The sequence below is a fragment of the Falco peregrinus genome, chromosome 5 (genome assembly GCF_023634155.1).
Source record: "Falco peregrinus isolate bFalPer1 chromosome 5, bFalPer1.pri, whole genome shotgun sequence".
Taxonomy (NCBI): Eukaryota; Metazoa; Chordata; class Aves; order Falconiformes; family Falconidae; genus Falco; species Falco peregrinus.
The window spans coordinates 85027195-85050343 of NC_073725.1; the positions used below are offsets into that span (position 1 = coordinate 85027195).

At 43.6% G+C, this 23149-nt stretch overlaps 1 protein-coding gene across 3 annotated transcripts in view; it reads right to left on the minus strand.

Annotated features, from left to right (window-relative positions):
- Positions 1-23149, minus strand: part of TTYH3 (tweety family member 3) — a 79686-nt gene that overhangs the window by 37389 nt on the left and 19148 nt on the right. For all 3 annotated transcript variants that reach the window (XM_055804475.1, XM_055804473.1, XM_055804474.1), the window contains exon 2: positions 2006-2175. In XM_055804475.1, coding sequence (XP_055660450.1) covers positions 2006-2175 — 170 coding nt within the window. The remainder of the gene's footprint in view (positions 1-2005; positions 2176-23149) is intronic.

Here is a 23149-nt window from a genome sequence, read left to right on the forward strand (position 1 = left end):
ACCAAGAGGCACCAGTCAGAGTGCACTGTCACATCCAGCTGCTGTTAAGAAGGGCAGAAAATAGACCTCAGCTTTGCAGGAGAGCAGCAGCACTAGGGCAGCACTTTCACTCACAACGGACGGCAACCACCTGCTATTGCTCAAGCACGCTGACTTCAGAGTGGAAATTTAAAACTTAAAAATCCCACAAACATTCATCCGGTATCACTGTAGATTCAGGTAGAATATTAGTTTTAAGGATACTCCTGCATTTAATACTTGCAAAAACAATCAGTACACCAAGGAAGAGAACCAGTGGCTCCCATTTTGAGGGAGCCTGATAGGTTTTCCAGCTTGCAGACTTGACTGGGAGTCGCATCAAGTTTACCAGAATTTATATGCTGACCTTCCAACTTTAAATTGTCTCTCACATGCTCTGAGAAATGTGCGAAATACCTCCTTCTCACCCTTTCTACAATTAAAACCAAACACGGCTACCACATCCTGCAGCAGCTGTCGTGGACACATATGCTGCATAACAATAGCTAACAAGAGCCTGCAGAAGCAGCACCTATAAATAGCATCAGCTAGAGCTTCTGTAAGAAAGGGTTAGGACCACAGCACTATCAGTGAATTGGAAGGGATGCAGCTGAAGCTCTTAAGATCACTTAAAAAAAAAAAAAAAAAAAAATGAAGGAGGCTGAGATTTCTTCCTTGCAAGTTGTTCTCTGGTTTGCTTTCCCATGCCAGGCACCTACTTCCAGTCAGCAAAGCAGAAGAGCTCCCTGCCAAGATGTCAATACTGGCTAGTGCACTAGCTCTCCTCAACACTGAGCCCCTGCCTCTACAGGCAGTTCCATCCCCAGCTGCTAAACTCACAGCACAATGTGTGCTCTGCAACGTTTGTTCCAGTACGTCAGGGGTTTTCTATTCTCTTAAGTATGTGCCACGAAAGAGCAAACACACAAACGCATTAGTAGCACGATCAGCCCTTGAACAGCTCAGCCTTGCCGGCACAAAACATGCTTCCAAACAGATCACACACCAGATCCACCACCTACCATCCGTTGATATGAAAAGTGAACCACAAGATGCTGCAAAACCACAGCTGTCTCATTGTTTTCTCCTCTCTGAATAGGGGACTGCTCCCAGCCCTGCAGAGAGGCAACTAATACCCATCTGGAGTCTTGGGCAAGAGTAGACAATGCTTGGAATCGTAAGACACACAGTGCTCAACCTCTGGGCACACATCTGTAGAGTACAGAGTATTCATTCTGCCCAAGTCAAACCAAACTAAGTCTAAGGCTCCTTCCAGAAGTCTGCAAACATGTCACTGCTTTCAGATGCCCCATCGTTAACTTTCTAGGAAAGATGATCCTCATTTGTGTTGACAACAAAAACCAAACCAAACCCAAACGCCAGAAAAACAAAATGTAAATTTTTCTTGGTTTTCAGCAACCCTTCTTTTCACCTCACCTCCAAAAGCTTCTATTGCTCAGTCAAAACATGAAGTGTTGCCAACACTAGCACCATTACTAGCACACTTTGGCGATGGCATATTAATACAGATAATGAAACGCAGCAGTGACTTCCACAGACTGCAAAATCTCAATACCCACTCCCGTCAAATACCAATACTTCCAAACCCCAAAAAATCATCTGTGCCTCTTTCTTCCTAATCTACCCTCCCACGTATTCATTCTTTTTGGACACCACATTTTATGAAAACTGTCTAAACCTGATAAATATTTCAACTGTATCCATCCTATTTCAGCGATAAGCTCCCAAGTGTCCTTGATTTACCACTTGCAAAGTACCAAAGGGGAGGACAGTAACTCTTCACATGGATCAAACCATGAGGCAGTTCAGCAAGTTGTAGGAAGTAAGAAAATCCATTACAGATGTTTAAAACATACCAACTGGAAAGAGGGATTACTGCCAACATTCATTAACTACAGACACAGCATACCAGGTATGAAAACACCATCCCAAACAAGAAGGAAGATCTTTCAGGCATTGACCGTACCTGCACACCAGGGTTGCGATGATGACACACCATGCCGTACAGCAGCAGTCAGCATTTAGATGCTCTTCACTCTTCCGATGGCGGCAACACAGCCAAAATGAGTAGAACAAGAGAAAAAGCAGGTCCAGAGCAAGGCAGGAGAGTGCGACGCCACCCAACAGCAACAGGGCCTGCGGAAAACAGAGATGGGCATCACATCTGGCCACGGCACAGCCACAGCAGGGGATGGGAATCGGGGCCCAGATGTTTGAGGGCTCTGCAGTAAGACAGCACTTCTGAAAGCACACCTTGAAAGCAAGTTGTTTTGTGGGTTTTGTATATTTTTAAAATGCAATCAGGAGATTTTTAGCCCCATTTTCTCCCCTCTGGATCACACTCTATGAAACCATGTTCTGCACCTAAGCAATAAACAGCCAAGCCATTTTGTTCATCCCAGTCTGCAAATAGCCTAAGTGAATCAGAAAGGGCTTCCTCTTTACTCCTGAGCGGAGGTCAGCAGATTTAAAGGGAAAAAAAAAAAGTTCAGCCAGCTGCCTCTATCTGTACAGTTCTTTAATCTTCATGAATAAATATGCAGGCTTATTCATTAGAAATCCAAGTGCATGAGTGGGTTTGAAAGGGGGTGGAATTTATTATACGTGCGTGAGATTGATTTTAAAAAACCAAATCCCCATGCAATGCTTCTGTTCAAGGTAGACCTAGAATAAATTCTAAACCCCTCCATATACCATCCACATATATAGGTACAACAAACGTGGATGCTACAGACATACTGGCTTTAAGCTGAATTACTGTGTTGTACTTATTTCTACTCAGATGTTCCCAGGAGGAAAGGAAGCAGTGTTTAATTCCATTCCAATTTTTTTTTTTTTATTCAGATAATCCTAGGTGAAATAAAAAAAACCCATGCAAAACAATTTTGTTAAAGTAAAAAAATAATTTAAATCCACTCTAACACCAAACCCAGCCACACTTTCCCATGTGAATAGAACAAGGACATTATTTCATCCATAAGCTTTTTTTCATAAATCCTTGGTAGCGGTGACAAATGTCAACTTATTAGAAATTACTCAATTACCTGGAAAGCACCTAAGGCACCTACTGCTGCCCCAATATTGGGAAGACAGACATAGATCTGTATCACCAAACCTAAACCAAAGGTTTGGGTTTTTTAAAATCAGTATCTCTTCTTTCCCCACACAGAAATTTCTTACAGAACATTTATACACTTCCTCCCGATTGAAACAACCACCTCCTCCTGGTCAAAGAAATAAAACAAAGAACGCTGCAATTAAAGCAAAATTCTACACAAAACTCTAACTGTTAGACTGTTTCTAACAGGGTCTGGTAGTAACTTGCTCTTCATAGGCTCTCCTTCCCCTTCTTTGCCCCAGCTCTGCTCCACAGGTACTCCCTGCTGAGTTATTATCCTGGCAAACCATACGAGCCATACAACATACTTTCCGGCCAAGAACCGTCAGTGCGTGCAGGCTGTAGGTCCCATCAGCCATACATAACGAGATCCACACCAGTTAAACCTAACGGCTGCATCAGAGATACTCCACGTAGCCACGTACTGTTTGCTTTCCCAGCCTTAAGAAACCCACCCAAAGCTCATCAAGCCCACTGGGATGGGGGGAGCTTACAGGTGCCACTTTCCCAAACTAACCAGCAGAAACTCTGTCCCACTGTAGAACGCAAACTGTGGGATCTTGAACAGAAAAGAGTGGAGGTGGAAGGGAAAAAGCCCTATCCCCCTTTCCCATGATTACGCCAGATGGTGTGCACACTATTCGAGTTCCTGAGCAAAAAGGGGCCATCGAGAGGGAAGCTGCGTTCGCAGCCCCACGTTCTCCCACTTCTGAAGCCTTGCCATGTATGAGCACTCAATGCTAATTTAACACATTGGCATACCAAAGCTCCTCGGGGATATTCTTTATTTTTTAAACATGTCAGGCTGCTGTAATGCAAAGCTTTCCTGCACTGCTTGCCTGCACTTCTTTTTTCACACCCTCAAACCTTCCTGCACAAGCTAAAAGGCATTACTGCTGGAAAGACGAACTCAGCTGAAAACATCCTCCCAGCAACTCTTCATCAGCAAAAATTCACACTGCAGCTCCAGATGTAAGGGAACAGCCTCCATTAAAAGGAAAAAAAAAGAAATACTAAAAAGAAAAAAAATAATTAAAAGACTGCCACGCAGCAAGCAACCTGAAGTTCTCATTTTGAAGGGACACTTCATTTATGCTTTAATTTATGCATCTGGCCAAAGGGACTTGGCTGGCCACTACACCATGATCTGTGTTTCATTTTCCAGAGAATATTTGTTTTCCATTAATGGATACGTGCCATGACAACAAGTGAAATCATCCAGCAGAGCAGTTATTAATCTTGCTGACTGATGAGTCAGTTTAGGACCCAGAGACTGGCTGGCAGTGAAAGCCTGGTCACAACCAAAGATATGCCGGTGCCTGCTTGTCAGGATTAAACAACAGTATTTAGGAAAAAAGGGGGCTGAGGTTGGATAAATCCTCAGACACTCCATTCTGCAATAGTAAATCTGAGACTCTGTTATCCAAGCCCACGTTATCCCAAGTAAATGTAAAACTATGCACTGGGCCTTTTGCCACAGAAGAGCATCACTTCATCTTCGAACATTTGCTGAGCTATCAGAACCTTTATAGCAAATGATGCATGAACTGCCCTTACAGGAAAATGGGGACAACTTGGAGGAGCAACATTTTACCATCATGCTGACGCTAATGGCAGAAGTAGAGACAGACCAGTCCCTGAAAATGAGTGTAAATCCAAGTGGTATCAGCCAGACTGGCAGGAGACAAAGCTACAGTGTTAGGAAGCACTTTCAAAATAAAAGTTAATAGCAGTACACAATGAAGTAACCACACGCAACATTGCTAGCTTGGAAAGGCTCCATGAAACCTGAATACATTCAGTCTTGTACAGGGACGGTGTTCGACAGCCTGCTACAGTGTTAATAGACTTTCTCAACTCTAGCATGGTTGCCAGAATTCATGGTATTTACTCTCTTGCTGGGAATAAGGCAGCAAAAAAGGGGCAGAAAACATAGAGGTCCCCATGCACAGAGAGAGGCACCACCACAGTAAGAAACACTGTGAATGGCAAAAGCATCCCCTGGAAAAATACCCAGGGGCTGGTTAGTGCTTCCACATAGTATGAGGGCACCCATAGTTGCTGATACTATACCTAATGATACACCCATAGATCAGCCTACAGTTAGCAAAACCCCTTGGTCTCTGAGACCACACCTTACATTACTGCGGATCGATTAAACCAACATACAGCCTTGTCTACTGGATGAAAAATGTCTATACAAAGGATACAGCCACTTTCAGCTTGCAAGTTCCAAACTGTGATCCACATCATTAGTTCACTGAATGCATCTGTGGACTGCGGTCCTGGAAGGCTAATTTTAGGTGCTGAAACTGCACTTAAGGGATGTGTGTATACTCCATTCCATCCCAGCAGCCACAAAGAGAAGCTATCTACATAAGAACATGAAAAAAAAGGGATATGTAAGATACATTTGAGTCTATTTCCTTAGAAGGGAAAGCCTAAAAAAAAAAAAAGCCACGACACAGTAATGCAGGAGGTAAACAACCAGCCACACCACTCATGTGGAAGGTAAACACCAGGTTGCATTCACAGTAAGTGTCAAGGCTTAGCACTGCCTTAAGTGCTCTTTGTTTGTCACTCAGCTGTAGAGAGGAGTGTTGGCTTGGGGACCCTTCCTCACACTACCGTGCCCCCTCTACCACAAAGGTTACTTGGTACAAGAAGTCCTGGCAGCAGAAGAATTTTATGAAGTTCATTCCGAATACACATGGGCTCAAAATAATCCACGTATTTATGAAGTACAAGTTTTACCCAGCTCAACCTATCCAACTTCCAATTACCACATTCTTTAGACCTTAACTGTACTAACAGCAGCACGGCATAGTGAGCAGCTCTTTGCATGTAATAGATGATAGCGATTTCTGGACAGTACTGCTATTTTACTATAGTTAGAAAATCTACTAAAACCTCATTAAGAAATTTGAGAGCAAAGCTGAGGCACTCAGGTGGTTCCTGAAAAGCATCAGTTTTGCTTTTAATCTTCCACCAATAGTTTTATAAGGTATTTCACCTTAAAACTTTGTAATTCTAACCCACAGGACAAAATAGCTACAGCTTTTGAGCATTGCAACAACACAGCTGCCTTAATCTTTGCCAGACTGAGAACTGTTTGTAGTTTTACCTCAAAGTTAACTTTTGCCAAAAGTTAAGCTTTCCACTGAATCTGCAACTAGTGTTCCTTCTGGATTTCCATGCAGCGACTTGAGATTGTGATAATAAAACAGAGAGAAGAGGTTAAAGGAGTGTGGGAAGAGAAAAACGTTCACCCAGAAGAACAAATGAAGCAAACTGGGCTGCTGCCAAAGGAGCACTCATCTATTTATTCCATGAAGGACGGAAGTCATCTTAGCAAGAAGAGAAACTGCTGTGGGATAGCATCATGCCTACACTACTTCCTACACCATTTTTTTTTTCCCCCCAGACTTCACGACATCTTTAGGAAGCCTACATACTTATAGATGATGCGTAACTATGTCCTACCAAACTGATTTTTTTTTTTTTTTAAACATTGGTGACATGACCCCCTCAACTTGTTCTGAACTTACTGTGTGTTCAGAGACTTGATTTTCAATTCTGAAAAATGCTGTACTTGGTGGCTGTTGAGATGCTCAAGTGTCTCAGGATGCCTTCCATCCCACAGACTCCACAGAAGGATGCAGGCTTTGGTAGGGAATGAAGCCAACTGCGTATTGGCAAACATAACGTGGGGGAAGGATGTGGAAACCGCTGCTGATCTCAGCACTAAATCATCCATATCTCCTCCGCCCGGGGGACAGGCCTTCCCAGGCCAATTACTGCACTCAACACAGAGGAGCAAGGCTAGGCAGGAAACATGCTGTGGAAGAGGTTTTCCCACGGTACGGAGATGTATTCTCCTTCATGAGGGATCCCTCAACAGCATGGAAGAGCACCATGGAAACAGGGACAAGGTTCTACCATTTCTTCTCCTTGTACAGACATCTCCCAGAGAAAGCACACCGTTGCAGTAGATATATATATATATTTAGGGCAAGTCCACACTAGAGCAAGCAACATAGGCCAACATTTTGCCTTTAGCTTTTTTTAGCTATTGGTTTTCCTTTCTGGAAAAAGAGAAAATGCCAGATATTATGCCATGCTTTTTTTTTTTTTTTTAAATCACCTTAAAACAATACAGCAGACATAAAAATAAAACAGATCTACAGTTGAAACATATCCTAGCATCACTAGACAGCTCAAATCCATTTAGCCAAGTTGGTTAAACCAACAGGCTAGCCTCCTCAACACTGAGAAGCTATCTACACAGGTAAAGGCATCCCACAGTTAATTAGTATTAGAGCTGTGAACTAAAGCCACTTTAATTACAAATGAGTGTTCACACAGGGTTTTAGTGTAGTTTAACTAGAATGGCCTTAATTCAGTGTAGTTCAATTCACTTTAGTGCATTTAAAGTGGTTTAACTAATCTGTTTTGAATTTATTGTTCCAGTTAATTCAGATTAATTTCTCAAGTGCCCTTGTGCAGGCAATGACTGAGAAGGAGGCTAGGATGATTAAAGATTCATCGTTTCCTCCATACTAACATTCTGACCCTTATTTTGTAATTAAGTACTTTCAACACTGCTTTTATATTTGGTCCAATTCAGAGAAGCCAGCAATGCAGTGGCCAAAAAGACACAATGTTGCTGATACTCACTTTATTGCAGTGACCAACATGCCATACAATCACCACCAGTTTGGAGAGCTGTGGTTAAATGGTGTGTAGCACAGGTACATCTGCATACTTCAACTTCCACAGGTTACATGGGGGCAGGTGCTAGAATTCATCAGAGCATCTCACATCACAAACCAAAGAGAGATGGCACACACTGAGCAGAAAGGATTTGCTTAACAATTGGGTTGGATTTTTTTTTTCCTGCCCACGAATGCAGATCTAAGCCGTGCTAATCAGCAGTGAACACTGAAGTCCTATTGGGTTGAAGTCAAATAACAATCCATTTATTCCCTTAGCTGTTACCAACTCAGCAATCTCCATCTTACACAGCAAGGAAACGTTCCCAGAGGTAAGGGGGTCCTCTAAATTGGATGTTCTTATCCCTAGTTTCTCCATAATGCTGGCTGAAAGCCTCTATGCACTACAGTGATTAAAAGAATGAGACACTCTCACCAAATTCAGTTTCCACTGACAGGTCCCCACAGACTAAATCTTTATTAAATGAGGCTTAGCTCAGAACTGGCAGCTTGTCAAATGAGCATTCTCACTGAAAAGGCGGATTTCCTTTCTGGGGATTCTGCAAATTCTCTTGCAGGGCTCCATTAAAAAAAAAGAAAGAAAGAAAGAAAGAAAAAAAAGGCGGCCATCACAGATGCATCAGTGTTCATGCAGGTCTTTGCCCCAAATCCCAGAACAGCCAAATGTGTAAGGAATCCTTCTGGGAACAAGCCTTCAGCTTTAGAACTTTACTCCTTCTAGTATTGCCAGTTGGACAAATTTAAGACCATTAGTTAACTTTGTTTAAAGGCAAGAAGCAGATAAATATTTGGAACACTGAGGTGAAGGGCACCGAAAGGATAGCTGGAAAAATTCAGTGGGTCTCCTGCACTGCTTGTGTCCACGCTTAGCTTGCCCAGCTCACCTGTGGCAGATCTGCACAGTTTCACCAAGACATTCCTTTCCCACAACAGATTAGCTCACACATTCCCCCTCAGCAGTAGCTCCTCTTCCTGAGGTCTTTTAGAAGCAGCTTTATTTCCTTGGTTAGAAAGCTGTATCATCCATTAAAGTCTTAAAACACAATCTCCTTGCAAGGCAATTTTCCAGCAAACTGGATAATGGAAAGAAACCCCGTGCTATAAGGGAAGTATGAATTTAGTGCTCCTACAACTCAAGAATAAGCAAGCCCTGCCTGCGTTACCTGGCTCAAGCCCAAGTGCTGAACAAATTCCCATGCCACGACAGTTCCCCATCCCCGGCTCTGTGGTGGGAGTTCAGCTATGCTCCTGCTGGCCTGAAACTCCCTGAAGGCAAGACGTGGCACTGCCAAGCTGCCTGTTGCACACAGACAGGGACCAGGGCACGTTTGCACAGCCCAGCATGTGAGCTAGGCAGTACTGGTGTATTAAAAAAAAAAAAGGCAGGAAATGCTTAGGCCTGAAGCCCAGTGACTTAATCCAATTTCCATCCTTTTTCCCTTCCCCCTCCTACAAACATGGGCTCTCGGAGACAATACACTTCATTTAGAGGGGACACCCCCACACACTCTCCTCTGTGCCTATCCTTACACACTATCAGGCAAAGTGCTGGGATGCTGCATATTTATCTTTTATTAAAACTACCTATGCTGACCGTGCATACTCTGTGGACGCCAGCCTCAAGGATTTTCTTTCAGGACTCCAGCTGTAAGAACCCTGTGCTTTATTGCAGGCTAGATGCTCTTTAGCTGTTGCTGGTTCTTATTAGATATGGTTTGAAACCCAAATATTCGTACTGCTCTTGTGCATTTCAAGAGTTCTCCACAAAGATAGGGTCTTTCAGTAGAGATGATTACATGCATCATCTACAAGTCTACCGTTCCCTGGCAGGACCTAAACCTTATTTCCAGGGCTGGATAGGTAAGGACATGGCACTGGTTAAGATTAAATGCCTATTTAGGCTCACAGCAGCTTCTTAATCATGTCCTCTTAAACCAGCCAACCAAGTTGGAAGAGATCAGCCACTACAAGGTCTGAAGACACTGAGCTCAACCCTCAGCTCTGATGTGCAGAGCAGGAAAAGTCTGGCAGGGAGGGCACTACAAACTGCATACACCATGCAGTACCCCCTTAGCAGGCAGCCAGGCTGCTTCCACACATCATTTTTATTTGGAAGGGGATAAAGGTGAGACTGAGAAGAGAGGGGAAGGTTGCAGCGGATATAAGCAGAGCCACCCCAAAGTGGAACAGAAAATTAAAACTTGTCCCAGTTGTGGAAACTCTTCCCAAAGGTACATCAATCCATCAAAAGGGTTAGCCCATCCCATCCCGTCATCAGGGATGGCAGTATTTCCATAAGCATGGCTGCTGTAGATAATGCAGTTCTGCTTGCTTCTACCATTATTTTGAACTTGCTGTTTGTCTTCAGTGATACAGTATCATACCACTTATATTAGTTAAGAAGTTTTGCTGGGCAAAGATTTATTTGGATTTTTTAGCAGCATATGCATTTAGTTGAACAGGATGCAAGCACAAGCATTCTTCCTCTCACTATGTTTTTCTGGCATCTTCTCTATGCAGCTTGTGACTTGCAGGCATATCAAAGCAGCTCAGAGAAAACAGTTTCAGCAGGGCCACCCCTCGTCTACACCAATGTTAGGGCTTAACCCAAGCCAGCAACTTGGCCCCACACTGCCACTCGCTCGCTCCCCTCCACTGGGGTGGGGAAGAGAATCAGAAGAATAAGAGTGAGAAAACTCATGGGCTGAGATACAGACAGTTTGGTAGTAAGGCAGAAGCCACACACACACACAAGCAAACCCAGGAATTAATTCATCACTTCCCATGGGCAGGCAGGTGTTCAGCCATCCCCAGGAAAGCCGGGCTCCATCACGTGTAACGGTGACTTGGGAAGGCAAACGCCATCACTCCAAACATCCACCCCTTCCTCCTTCTTCCCCCAGCTTTATATGCTGAGCACGGTGCCGTATGGTCTGGGACATCCCTCGGGTCAGCTGGGGTCAGCTGTACCGGCCGTGTCCCCCAGCCTGCTCGCTGGTGGGGTGAGGAGCAGAAATGCCCTTGGCTCCGTGAAAGCCCTGCTCAGCAGGAACTGAAACATCCCTCTGTTATCAACACTGCTTCCAGCACAAATCCAGAACACAGCCCCACGCTCGCTACTGTGAAGAAAACTAACTCTAACCCAGGCAAAACCAGTCCACCCAAGTGATAAAAAACCCACACCGAGTTTCCAGATTTGTCTCCAAAAAATTAATTTCATGTGGAAATTTAAGAGAAGATATTTTTAACCATCACACTTGGACTGGAGTGATTCTGGAAAGCTAGGGCATGCTGCCTTTCATGGGTTTTCACTACAGGACCGTGCATGGCACCCCATTCCCTTCGTGACTCACTGCAACCTTCTGCTGCCAAGTAATTCTGACGGGACCGTAACCAGGATCTGCTTAGGCATGCCCAAACAGGTAGGGAAGCTCATTCACTTTGGGGAGAAATACAACAACAAGACTAACAGAAGCAGCAACTTTACCTTTGTTCCCAAGCCCTACGTGTAAATAACGTACTCCAATGTCTACTCATACTGACCAAGCTCATTTTTAAGGAGACTGTTCAGGGTAGAACAATAATTTATGGCAAGACCCTGATCTGCAAAGAACATTAAACACTTAGTTTAAGTCAGCTATACCCAGAAACAAGGAATTAGTACTATCAGAAGGACTACAAGAGCATCCTGAACTGTACCACAGAGGAACACAGACAGTATGAGGAAACCCAAGAGATAAGACAAACACAGAAAACATGATCATCACTGGGCCAGTGGGGCTGTACCCGATTTGTTTGCAGAATGACATCTTGCCCAGAAAATTCTCAATGGCAACATCTCTGCAGGCACCATTTTAACCACATTTATGTCTTAGGAGTTTTCTGTGCCATGCATCTAGTGCTGCACACGAAGAACTCAAGGATAACATTTGCTGCACTGAACCACAAGCAATGCAGAATGACTTGAGAGAGAGTCCAAATTGGCATGGAAACTCCAACATTAAATTGTTACTAAGATTAGCCTTGAAAGGGACCTTAAGGTGCCTGCTAACATTTGTAACTTGTTGCATATTATCAGCACTATGAAGAGGTCTTTTCCTAAACAGCAGCTAATTAGGAAAAGGTTTAAGCTACAGCAAGAAGCTCTAGCATACACTTTAACTCAGATGCCTTCAAATGCCAAAAAAAAAAATTAATTAGGAAGAGATACTTTCTGGCCAAGATAACAAACCCACCACAAATGGCTTCATAACCTGCTTCTATTATCACTGAATGGACAGGAAAGTAAGTTGCTGTAATTGGGCTTCTGGTTTTATACAGTAGTGATGGGAATAGGCTAGGCTGGTGCTTTAACATGGAGATCATGTCCAGTTTGTGCTCAGTGTGCAACCTGAAGTCAATCTTCTGACTCAAGAGCGAGAAGTTTGGAAAAACAAGAAAATGACAACAATAAATGGGACACTGCTTTTCCATTGATACTTACCCCATTCAGCTTCATTGGCATTTGTCTACACAACTGAAGCAGGCCAAAATGCTGTTTACACAGCAAAAACTTGGTGTAGTTCACAACACATGTTAAGTCTATGGCAGGGCAAGAGAAACAGCACTCTTGATGACATTAGCAAATTACACTGTTCTAGCTGCCCTGACAGCTGACCTCTGGAAGGGATAAAGAGCAAAACCAAAGGCAAACAGCCCTACATCTTTAAAAAGTCACAGCCCATTGTGCTACAGCTAGCAGTCCATATGACAACTTCCTTAAAATAATTTGTTATTTGAAGTCAGCTTTAATGCAGTATGTCAGTCATGCGGAGAGGCTGCAAAGAACTAGAAAGGGGCAATATCCCATAGGGATACCTCCCGTAAGCTGGGAAAGGGGGAAACACAGACCTCTGACCCATCTATTGACTGTGGACCTGAGCTGACCTCCTTGCACAAACAATGCAAACATGCCATTTAACTGTCAGAGGCAAACAAGTGCCACACTTCTCACCATAAATTCACTCAACTTCCTCTTTGAAGACTGCTCCAGTCAGGGTTAAAAAACCCCACAAACCCAAAATAAAAAAGCAACCGAACACAAAAAGAAGGAGAAAATCTCTTCCTTCAATTTAAAGCTGTACATTTTCCTCACCCTAAAAGAGGCTCATTCATGTGCAGGAAGCATTTCCACATTGAGTCTTCCTTGGTTTTATTTTGGGGTCTTTCCTTTTCTTTCTTTAAAGAAAAAAAAAAAAAGCTCAAAAAACTTCAGCGACAAAGACAACCAATATTCACTATTGAGAACCTTCAAACCCAGGGGAAAAAAAAAAATATACCATAGAGAGCCTAACAGAGGAAGCAGATCAAAAAGCTATCCAAGTTAGCCAAGACCCACCACAGTCACAGCTGGAGCCTGTGTTTCTGCACCACTGACAAGGCTGGGAGCGTCATTAACCACTTCTCTGCTCGGCGCTGCAGCCCGCACGAGGGAAGCAAAGAAAGGCCTCACGCAGGCTCCTTGCCAAATGCCGAGAAGGGATCAGGGCCTCCGGCAGCTATACTGAAGGGAAATAGAATTTGAAGAGAGATGCTTTCTTTACAGCTCTCTCCCTATTAAGCAGTGCCGAGCTGCAGATGGCCCTCTCAGCAGCCAGGGTAAAGTCAGATGCTTCCCCCTCAAGAGCAGCGTTCTGGCAAGCAGTCGCAGCCTTCCCCCTCCACTTCTGCTGCCCAGTTGTCACGCTGATAAAAAGGGGAGCATACACTTTTTAAATTCACCTCCTGAAGGCCATTTATGAGAATAGGGAAACAGCTAACAGCAGATGTGCGTGTAGACTAAAACACCTGCAGTTACAAGTCAACTATGGTGCCACAACGTCCATGTCCAGAGGGCATCCCACTTCGCAGCTTCAGGTCTGAGCAGCTCTTCTCACAGTTTCTCCATTTCTTGACTGGGTCAGGGGAAGACAGGCAACTGTCTTCTTTCAACGGAGCAAAGCTGTTCAAGACTCTTGGGGCTTGTCTGCCTGCAAAGCTGGAAGTTGTCATGGACCATTGGCCTACAAAACTTTAAAGTACTGGGATTGTATCAGCTATTTAAGGACAAACACATCTCACTTTCAGCTTCCATTACCACCAAGTTTTGGGAATAAGGAGGATGCAGGGCTATTTTGCTGTAATAGCAGTTACATCAGTTAAGCAACAGGTATTTGCCCCACTGTGTCCATTTTTTTTTTTTTTTATTAGCTGCTCTGCTTTTCCCAAAACAGTCACATCATTTCCACTAGAAATCAATGCTCTTTATAGGTAAACTAATACACACACAGCCCTCCTTCAGAGATTCTTCTATCCAGCTCACGAGATCAGTGCTGGTGGGATTCCTCAAGCTCCTGCATAGGTATCCATTCATTCACCAATTCTTCTGAATTGCATCTTGAGCCTGATTTTTCAAGAAAGTTCCCAGAGTTCTCTTAGAGGTTCTGCCTACACTAATGTCACTGCTATATTTAAGAAGGAATCACACTAAAGTGGTTTATAACATGCTCTGGCACGGCAGTGTAGACATAGCTAAATCCTATTAAGCTACTTAAGTTGCTTTCCCCCTCTAAAGTCATCTGTCAAGTGCTGGCACTACACACAGCAGCCAACTATCAAACTAGCTTATCAAGAGTCATGCTTAACACACCAAACAAAACAAAACAAAACAAAATCAATCATCACATACATAAGGAGGAGAAACTGGGGCAGTGTGCCGCTCCAGTAACCTCCTGGGATCCCAGAGGGTGGAGAAGGCTGATGATTAGCTTTTCATTACAGTTAGATTGTAACCCACTTGCACACCACTGGACTTTAATAAAGATGAAATAGGAATAACTGTTTCTTTATGTGTTTGCATTGACTATTTTGAAAGAACTATATGAAGAATATGGGAATGTAAGGCATACTGTTTAAACAGAGATCACACTAGTGGTGGGGGGTAAGTCAGAAAACACAGCACCGTTCAGCCTTAACTCAGCAACCCACAGAAAAGGGGGAAAGGGAAAGCAGTATTCAGTTGTCTAGTCATCTCATCTCTTTTCCCAGTAACTTGAAAATAGGCACCACAGAGTCCTGAAAGATTAATTCCCATAAATGTTAAATGCCCACATTTAAAGCTGCAGTTTTATAGCATTTGCTCCCCTAAGACAACATGTTACTGCTATGAGATCTCAGAGACAAACCTCAATTTCATAGATGCCATAAAATAGAAAACAATAGGCTAGAAGAGACCTCTGGAGGTCACTATAGCACAACCTGCTGCTAAAAGTAGGGCTAATTTAATAGATGGGGTTGCTCAAAGCTTTGCCCAGGCAAGTTTCAAGTGTCTCTAAGGCTAGAGTTTCCAAAGCTTGTCTCAGCCTCTGCTCCAGCACTACAAATAAAAAGCGTTCATAAGTGACTGCATGAGTGCCATTTCCCATTGCAACTTCTGTGGTTGTCACTTGTCCTTTTGCAGGACACCTCTGAGAAGAGCCTGGTGCTGCCTTCTCCAAGTCCCTCCTTCAAGTGTATGAAGGTTGCTCACAGATCTGTCCTTTTGCCGCCTCCTCTCCAGGCTGAAAGGTCCCACCAAGCTTCCCTGCCTCTCTTTACATGCCAAGCTCTAGCCGTCTCAGTGGCCTTCCCCAGGCATGCTTGTTCATCCACATCTCTCCTGCACGGGGGTCCCAAACAATTCTGCAGTTACACAGCATTCATGCTGCCACACATAACTAGAGAAGAGCCCATGCACACGAAATGGCTGATGACTCCATTTTAGGGCTATTTTCAGCTTGCTTAGAGGGCTAGGCAAAGCACAAGCCTTCAGAGCTCAGGTTTGCCTCCAGTTGCATGACCTACCCCGCCTGACAGAGTCACAAAGCACCAAAAGGTGACAGATCTTCCCCCACGCTGAACAGCACGGACAGTCGCTCTGTGGGCGTGAGAAATGCAGCAAGTACCATTTGAGACCAAGTGAGAGACAACAGCATGGATGTTATTCCTCAAAACAATAAAATGAGACAGCTGAGCTGGGAGGAAAGGAGAGGTAAGGAAAGGAGAAAAAAAAAAGCAGCAGTAGAGAAGTTACATGCTTCAGACTGAAAACAAGGCATCTCGGGAATTATTCGGCAAGCCCAACTGCATCGATGCTCATGCATCCCATTGGCTGCTGCCTTCCAGAACTGCACAGCAACGAGCCCTGGAGGTGGGATGCTGCCAGCACGCATGAGAGCTCCCCGCTCAACCCCTCCTCTGCATCCCCACAGCCCAACCCGACGAGCACGAGCACGGCTACTGCTCCCGCGCTCCGGCTAATCGCAATATTGATTGACCTCTCGTGGGGGAAGCGCAATCAGGGAGAGACAGCCAAAGGAGGCAGGACCTTGGTTAAATGAATGACAGGGTTGATGCAGAGCAGGCACACGGGGTTATTTCAACAAAAGCAGTATAGGACAATCCCATCTTCAATCTCAGTCCACAACTCAGGTTCTCCTTGGTGAGCGGGAAGATGGTACTGCAGAAATAGGGATGGAGTAGAAGGGAAAAGGTAAGATGTGCACTTGTGCTTGTGTCTGACACAGGTCAGAGAAGTGCTGACACCCAAGAGGTATTAATACTCCCCAAAAGGCAGCACTGCACAGCACAGGTGCTGCTCTTGTAGGTGTTTCACCCCATTAATTTAGGAAAGCGAGGGAGAAAGTGTCACAACAGAGAAAGCTACCCAGCCCCAGCTTTCCTACAAAAGGGGCTCCAATCCCAGGGTCCTAAACCATACCGACATTTACAAAAGAAGATCACAGCTTCTCACAGAAGGACAAGCAGGACAGTACAGAAATTGGCATCATGTGGAAAAGCAGCTCATCCAGCTGTTGAGCTTACCACCACTGCAGCCACAATCAAATCAAGCATGCTATGCATGTGGAGGTGTAAAGCTAGTTCTGGTGTCTGAGCACGACAGCTCACAGCAGGAAAGCTTGTTACAGCTTTCCTCTAGCACAACCACCTAAACCAAATCACCATTAGATGCAAGCAAAAAATAATTTAAGACACACACAAAAAAAGTGGGCTCTAGCACAAGGAAAGTCTGAAATTCTTTCCATCCAGACCCAAAAATCATTATCTTCCAGAAGCACTCAGAGTTAGAGCCAAGCAAAGGATGTCCTGAACTCCTCTGCCCCACTTCCCAGCATGTACAGGAGAAGCTTGTCTTCTGAGCAGTCACTTCTGACCAGGTGTATCTTCACTGACAGCGCCTGGTTGCAGTGCTGACTCTCAGCTTGGAAAAGCAGAGCTAACAGAAGGAGAGCAGCTGAAAACTGAACAGCAAAACAGCCCAACTTCTACCACTTCTGAAAGAAAGCAAGTCAAAATTCTGTTGTCACATTCCAGAGTTGGCCACTGAAAACAAAATCAAAAACCACAGCAAGGTCTTAGGGCAGCATAGTGAACGTACAAAGAGTGTGACAAGTTGATGCTGGCTACTACTGAGGCCTGTACAAAATCCCAGGTAAGCTACAAGCATGTGGCAGGGGAAGATGACGGAATTTTTTGAAAGAGAGAAAGTATTTCAGAATATAGGCACATACAACTCCTAGATTTTTACAATGGTCCAGCTGCTACAAACCTCCGGAGTCCCACACACTGTCACCTTCACCTCTACCCTGGCAAAGAGAAGCATGTTAGAGGGTGCAGAAGCACTAGCATCCCTCCCCTTTTGCCATCACACAACTGTAACTACAGCAATTGTTTATGCAGCCTACAACCACTGCCTGCTTCCCACTATTTATAAACCAGAAGTCAAACCACTGCAGAAACAGCTATGGTTTATGTCACTGCCTCCCCTGAACCGCCTGCCCCTCAGCTGATCACACTGCACTCAGGCAGATGAGAAGCACTAGCATGAAGGCAAACAGGTAAGCCTGGCTCCAGACGATCAACCTCTGCAGTGAAATGGGAGGCCCTTGAGGCAATCCATGTTGCCAGCTCTGTTGGGGATAGAGCAAAGAGCAGATTTAATATCTTAAAGATAAAAATCAGATTCCCCGCATGCACACATACATAACCATAGCAGCAATGGTTTTGTGTCTCAGACAGAGAAAAATCTCCAAGAAATACAGCACCTTCCCCATATACTTTGTCAGAGAAGCAGTAGCTCCTGCCAGCATACCCAGTACAAAAACATTCTTAAACCTAAGGGACAAAAAGTACAAATTCATTTGAAAATCTGTCACATCTTTTGTTAGGTCCCTTGAATTACATACAGCAAAACTAGTTGTAAAGACATTTAATAAGCAGACAACTAAGGATTAGATTTCTTTATTACTTGGCAGTAGTCAAAAAAGGTTTGTAATCATTTATATGGGCATAGTTCTCAAGCTTATAAGTTACTGGTTTTTTCTGAATCAACTTGCTTTTACTTCAACAAAAAAAAAAAAAGATGTAAGAAGTATAGTTTTAACAAACAAGATCTTCCCAGTATTGACAAAGTACTACTTTCCCCATTAACAACTGCTGCTATATATGGTGTCAGATTTTTCTTTCTCTTCTCCAGCATCACAAATTGAACATTTACCAACAGAAAAAACCAAGAGGACCAACGTGAAAAGCTGTGACAATTCAGCACTGTGATGGGTAGGCTGGCTCTCACTGGGCTCAGACAATCACTCAACATGCCACTGGTAGGGTCTCCAAGCTGTAGGCAATGCCACACTTACTAAAACAGAGCCAGGAAAATAAGGGAACAGTAGGCAGCATTGCTGCTTCTAAAACTCATCATTTACCCCATCCACAGGAGGAAGACAAGGTTTTCCTCCATTTTCCTCCCATCTTACAAAAAGGCTATAAATCCCTATGTCCTCAAATGAGAGTCTGACTTTGATAGCCGCTACACAAATACTAAGACTTGTTGTTTAAGCAAGCTATCCAGAGGTCATCATCTATCCATTCTGGCCTGCTGGAGCAGCAAAACACTGCAGACACAACTCCACCCTAACAAGCAAGGCTATTTTTGCTTTTGTGCTTGAGGATCAAAGCTTTTCCCTAAAACACTATGATCCCAGGGGCTAAAACCACTTCGGTAACAGCTAAGACGGGAAGAAAATCCTCCAATTTCAGGATATTTAAGACTCAATCAAACACCAAGTTCAGGATAACAAGCACCATGCAAGTTATGCATTAAACTAGTATCATTGATAGCATAGCAGCAAGAATGCCCTATTAAAACCTGTAACCAAATCAAGGGATTCCAATATTCGTAAGAATTTAAAAGCACTACCCTCTAGGATACTAGAGAATTTCCCCTTAAAAGACTGCTCACCTCATTGACAGTCATGTTGCTTTTCATAATCTTGTCCACAAATTCAATCAGGCTCCAGATAAAAATCTAATCAAGTTGGACAGGCTGAATTGCAAGGGCTGTCTTTTAAAGTCCTTTAACAGGAGGTCAGCTCAAAGTAAGTCTCTGATGTCCCAGGACTCAAGCCAGCTTATTTCATGTAGTTCATTGCTGTAGGCACCAAAGACCACCTTGGCTCCCCAAACTATTTTTAATCCTCACTCTAGTGGAGCATGTGATTTCTAGAGAAGCTAGGTTTAGTCTTCTGTCCTTTTGGCCTTAGTGATTTCTCCAGGTACAAAAATGGCTCTCCTAGGTAGAGGAAAAGCCTACTAATTGCAGAACTCCTTTATTATAATCGTTCTTCAACTTAAAAAGTTTGTCCCTCTGGAAAAGACGGCCATCCCTGAGAACTACTGCCAGTCTGAAGATCACAACCACCCTAAAGCAAATATAAAAGCACCGACAGATTGCCAGGCAAATAATTTACATCTAGGAAGACCTCATAATTTATATTTAAGACATGTTGGTCACCTCAGCCTATCCTTCAGAGACATCCTTTTTCTTTTCTTCTCCCCCCTGCCCCCCCCCAACTGAAAAGACAAACTTTAAGCCATAGCCAAGATATAAATCCTTTGCCTACTCCCTAGCAAATAGGCCTTAGGAAAAATTTACTCCCACAAAATTAAGATAAGTCCTTTTTATATTTATGCACTTCAGACTAAAGCATTCAAAAGTATCAACGTAACTAATGACCTTTAAAATAAAGCAATTCTTTTGAATATTGATTGTCCTGTATGCTGATATTTTAATGGAAAAAAAAACTATTCAAGATGTTCTTTGTCCTAAAGTTAAATGAAAATTTCATCCATGGAGCCCCAGGTATAACAGCATAACATTTAAATACTGTAAGTGACCAATGTGACATTGCAAGCCAATGTGACTGGGGTTAAAGCATGCCCAGCCATCTCCCATGCGTAGGATCATCCGAGTGCCGTTCTGTTCAGCAGACATGTAGAAATCATTGTTCAGACTAATATTCCTGATGCAGATGCAAGGCAACTCTATCAGTCATGTTGGGGGATAAAGTTTTATAACCATTGTAGCCACAACTTTTACTGTAACTGAAATCTTACAAAGACTACAGTTTTTTTCCCCAGCATCATACTTCCATGGATAGGAGAGAAAAATGCTCCCACTAGCCAAATTCCTAACATTTCAGAAGTAATTATTTCTGAGCTACTGAATAGATAAACAGAACTAACAAGTTTCCAGCCAGCAAGCCACTCCCCATCTTCCTCTTGTTCAGCATGTGGAGCTCAGGTCATTTCCTATTTCAATTCCAGCAGGAAGAGCTATTTCAACCAGAGCACAGAAATAAGATGCCTAAAAGCCCAGACTTACTGACTCTGCACTGTGTTAAAAAAGCACTTGGAAAAAAGGCTACTGATTAAAGGAAGGGTGCCGTTATCTTCAACACACCAAACATTTGAAAGGATGTTCCCTCCCAGACACTTCAGTTTATGAAGTTCGGTTCCCTTCCTTTTTTTTTTGTTAAATAAAGTCTTCATAGAAGCAAAATAAACTGTTTGTTCATTTGACCGTTTATCCAGCCAGCTTCAAACTAAAATATTCCTGCCCTGTCTCCACTCCAGGTTGGTCCCTGGTGAGTATCTCCAATATTTTATTTCTCTCTAGAAAGTAAGCTCTAGGGAGAATGAAGAGGCTCAAGCATATTTATTAGACTTGACACTTTCTATTGGTATGCAGCACTAGAAAACAATTTCCCTGATAGATGGATGAGCCTGAACTAGTCACACAGCCCTGCACCTTGCTTTCAACCTCATTATTCTTTTAAAGAGGTACAACTCTGCAAAGGGCTCCAAAACAGAGATAGACTTGCAACAGAGGAACTTGCAGGGAAGGTGGGAACTGCAGCTACGTTACAGACACACAGCTGGACTCCAGGGGTCTAGCAAAGGCAGTCATTTCTGTTACTGCTTCTCCAGCTGTAAGGTGGCATTACACCACCCCCTTAGACACTCAATGTCAACAGCATGGCTGCCTGTTATGACACAGGACATGTTCAAAGCTTTAACGCACTTTGAGGAGGAGATGCACACACACCACACCACCCAATGAGAGCATCTCATTATACATGATCTACTGCTGTAGAAGTGAAAAACTGATCAGCTGCTCATGCAGCAACAAGAACAGCTCAAGACCCCTACAATGATCAAGAGATCTTTAGGTAGAGAAATGAAGAAAGAATAAGCTCTGGAAAGGATGGGTTGATGCTAGCATTTTAATAGTAATACTCCCTGTTCAGCTACAATTCTGCAGGTCACAAAGTAACCAGAAATAAAATGCTATTACAGACCCCTTTCGCTAGGGGTACAGTAGTTTGTTCTACCAGCTTTCAGCATTGTTTCTGGCTCCAAACCAGAAAGAAGCCATAAAGGGCAGGAAACAGGTAATTTGTAAGCCAAACCAAGAGGTGTGTTTTTTCAGTGATGGTTTAGAAAGAACTATAGGGTCACACGGAGACATAAGTCAGACAGGAACCTTTTATTTCGCTCCTGAATTCTGCTTGTTGACTCAACACCCCAAAATATTCCAAAAGGAAGATAATTCAACACAAGCCTTGCGTGTCCCACATTTTCCCATTCAACCCTTAGCACTGAAGTACTATGAGGCAGAGGTACTTTGTTCCTGCCCCAGGTTTATGCCAGACCAAGGTCACAACTTGTCTGACAAGAGGAAACATTGTTTTACACCTGGATCAGGTGCTCCATCTGGTTCACTGGGCAGCCATTCAAATACCCTGGCCACTAATTAGCAGGACTGCTTCTTCTTGCACCAGGGCTAGTTAAACTATAACTTGAATCAGACATACCTCAGCACTGGTGTTGAAACCTGTTTTCAGTCAGGTCAGTTCCTTGATTTAACCACTAAGCAGCTCCCGAGTGCAAAGTGTCCCAGCCACTCTCCTGGACCACAACCTCAAGAGCCACAAACTTCCACTTCAGACAGGTATGATTAAAGCTGCAAACTTTACAAGGGATAGAACAATCACACCAGTTTTAGGATTCCCCAGGCTGAGGTCCCATTTACACAGAGGCATAACGCCGCAACTATGGTTTGCACTATGTCTCCACTGAGGTCTTGCCTGAAGAGGCTTAGTGCAGACAGACATCCATGTTCGCAGCTCAAATCTGATTTTAAATCATGCTCAGTGTTAGAATACAGTACTACCAAACTCTTTCTCCTGTACAGAAACATTGTGACACAAAGAATATGCATATATATATATATATATTCCAAATGGGTGCTGGAATCAGTTTCACCAATGCACTCAGGTCTTAGCGCTGCAACAGTGATACAGCTGCTGCCATTCCCCAGGCGTTCAGGAGAGAAAAAAAAAAAAAAAGTCTTTGATGCCATTAAGAAGAAAAAATAAAAATTCAGCTTTTCAAGGCTGCAGCTCAGGGCCAAGTTCTGTGCAAAAGACTTGAAAAAGCTAATTAGAAAAAGCTAGTAAGTAGACTTTAAGCACACAGCTATGGATAATGCCAGAAAGCACTAGTCAGAACCTTGCTCCTCATCAACCACATCTGGCTGCAAACAGCTTCGCACTGCAGCTTGTGCACTCTTGGGCAGTGTTCACCACAACCTTCTTTGGAGATGGATACTAACTTCCATTTGCTTTTTGCTTTACTTGTTTCACCAACAAGTAACTGGGTGCGTACTACCTTTGACTTCTAGGCAGTTTAGGAAATGCCAGCAACAGCACACTCCACCCTCGCTGTTTGCTGCCGCCTTCCAGCACATTTGAACTGAACACAGTTACAGAACCAAGACACTCAGTTCAACCACAAGCAGAGGTTACCTGTGTGCAGTGCATTATCACTTTCTCCTGTGCAT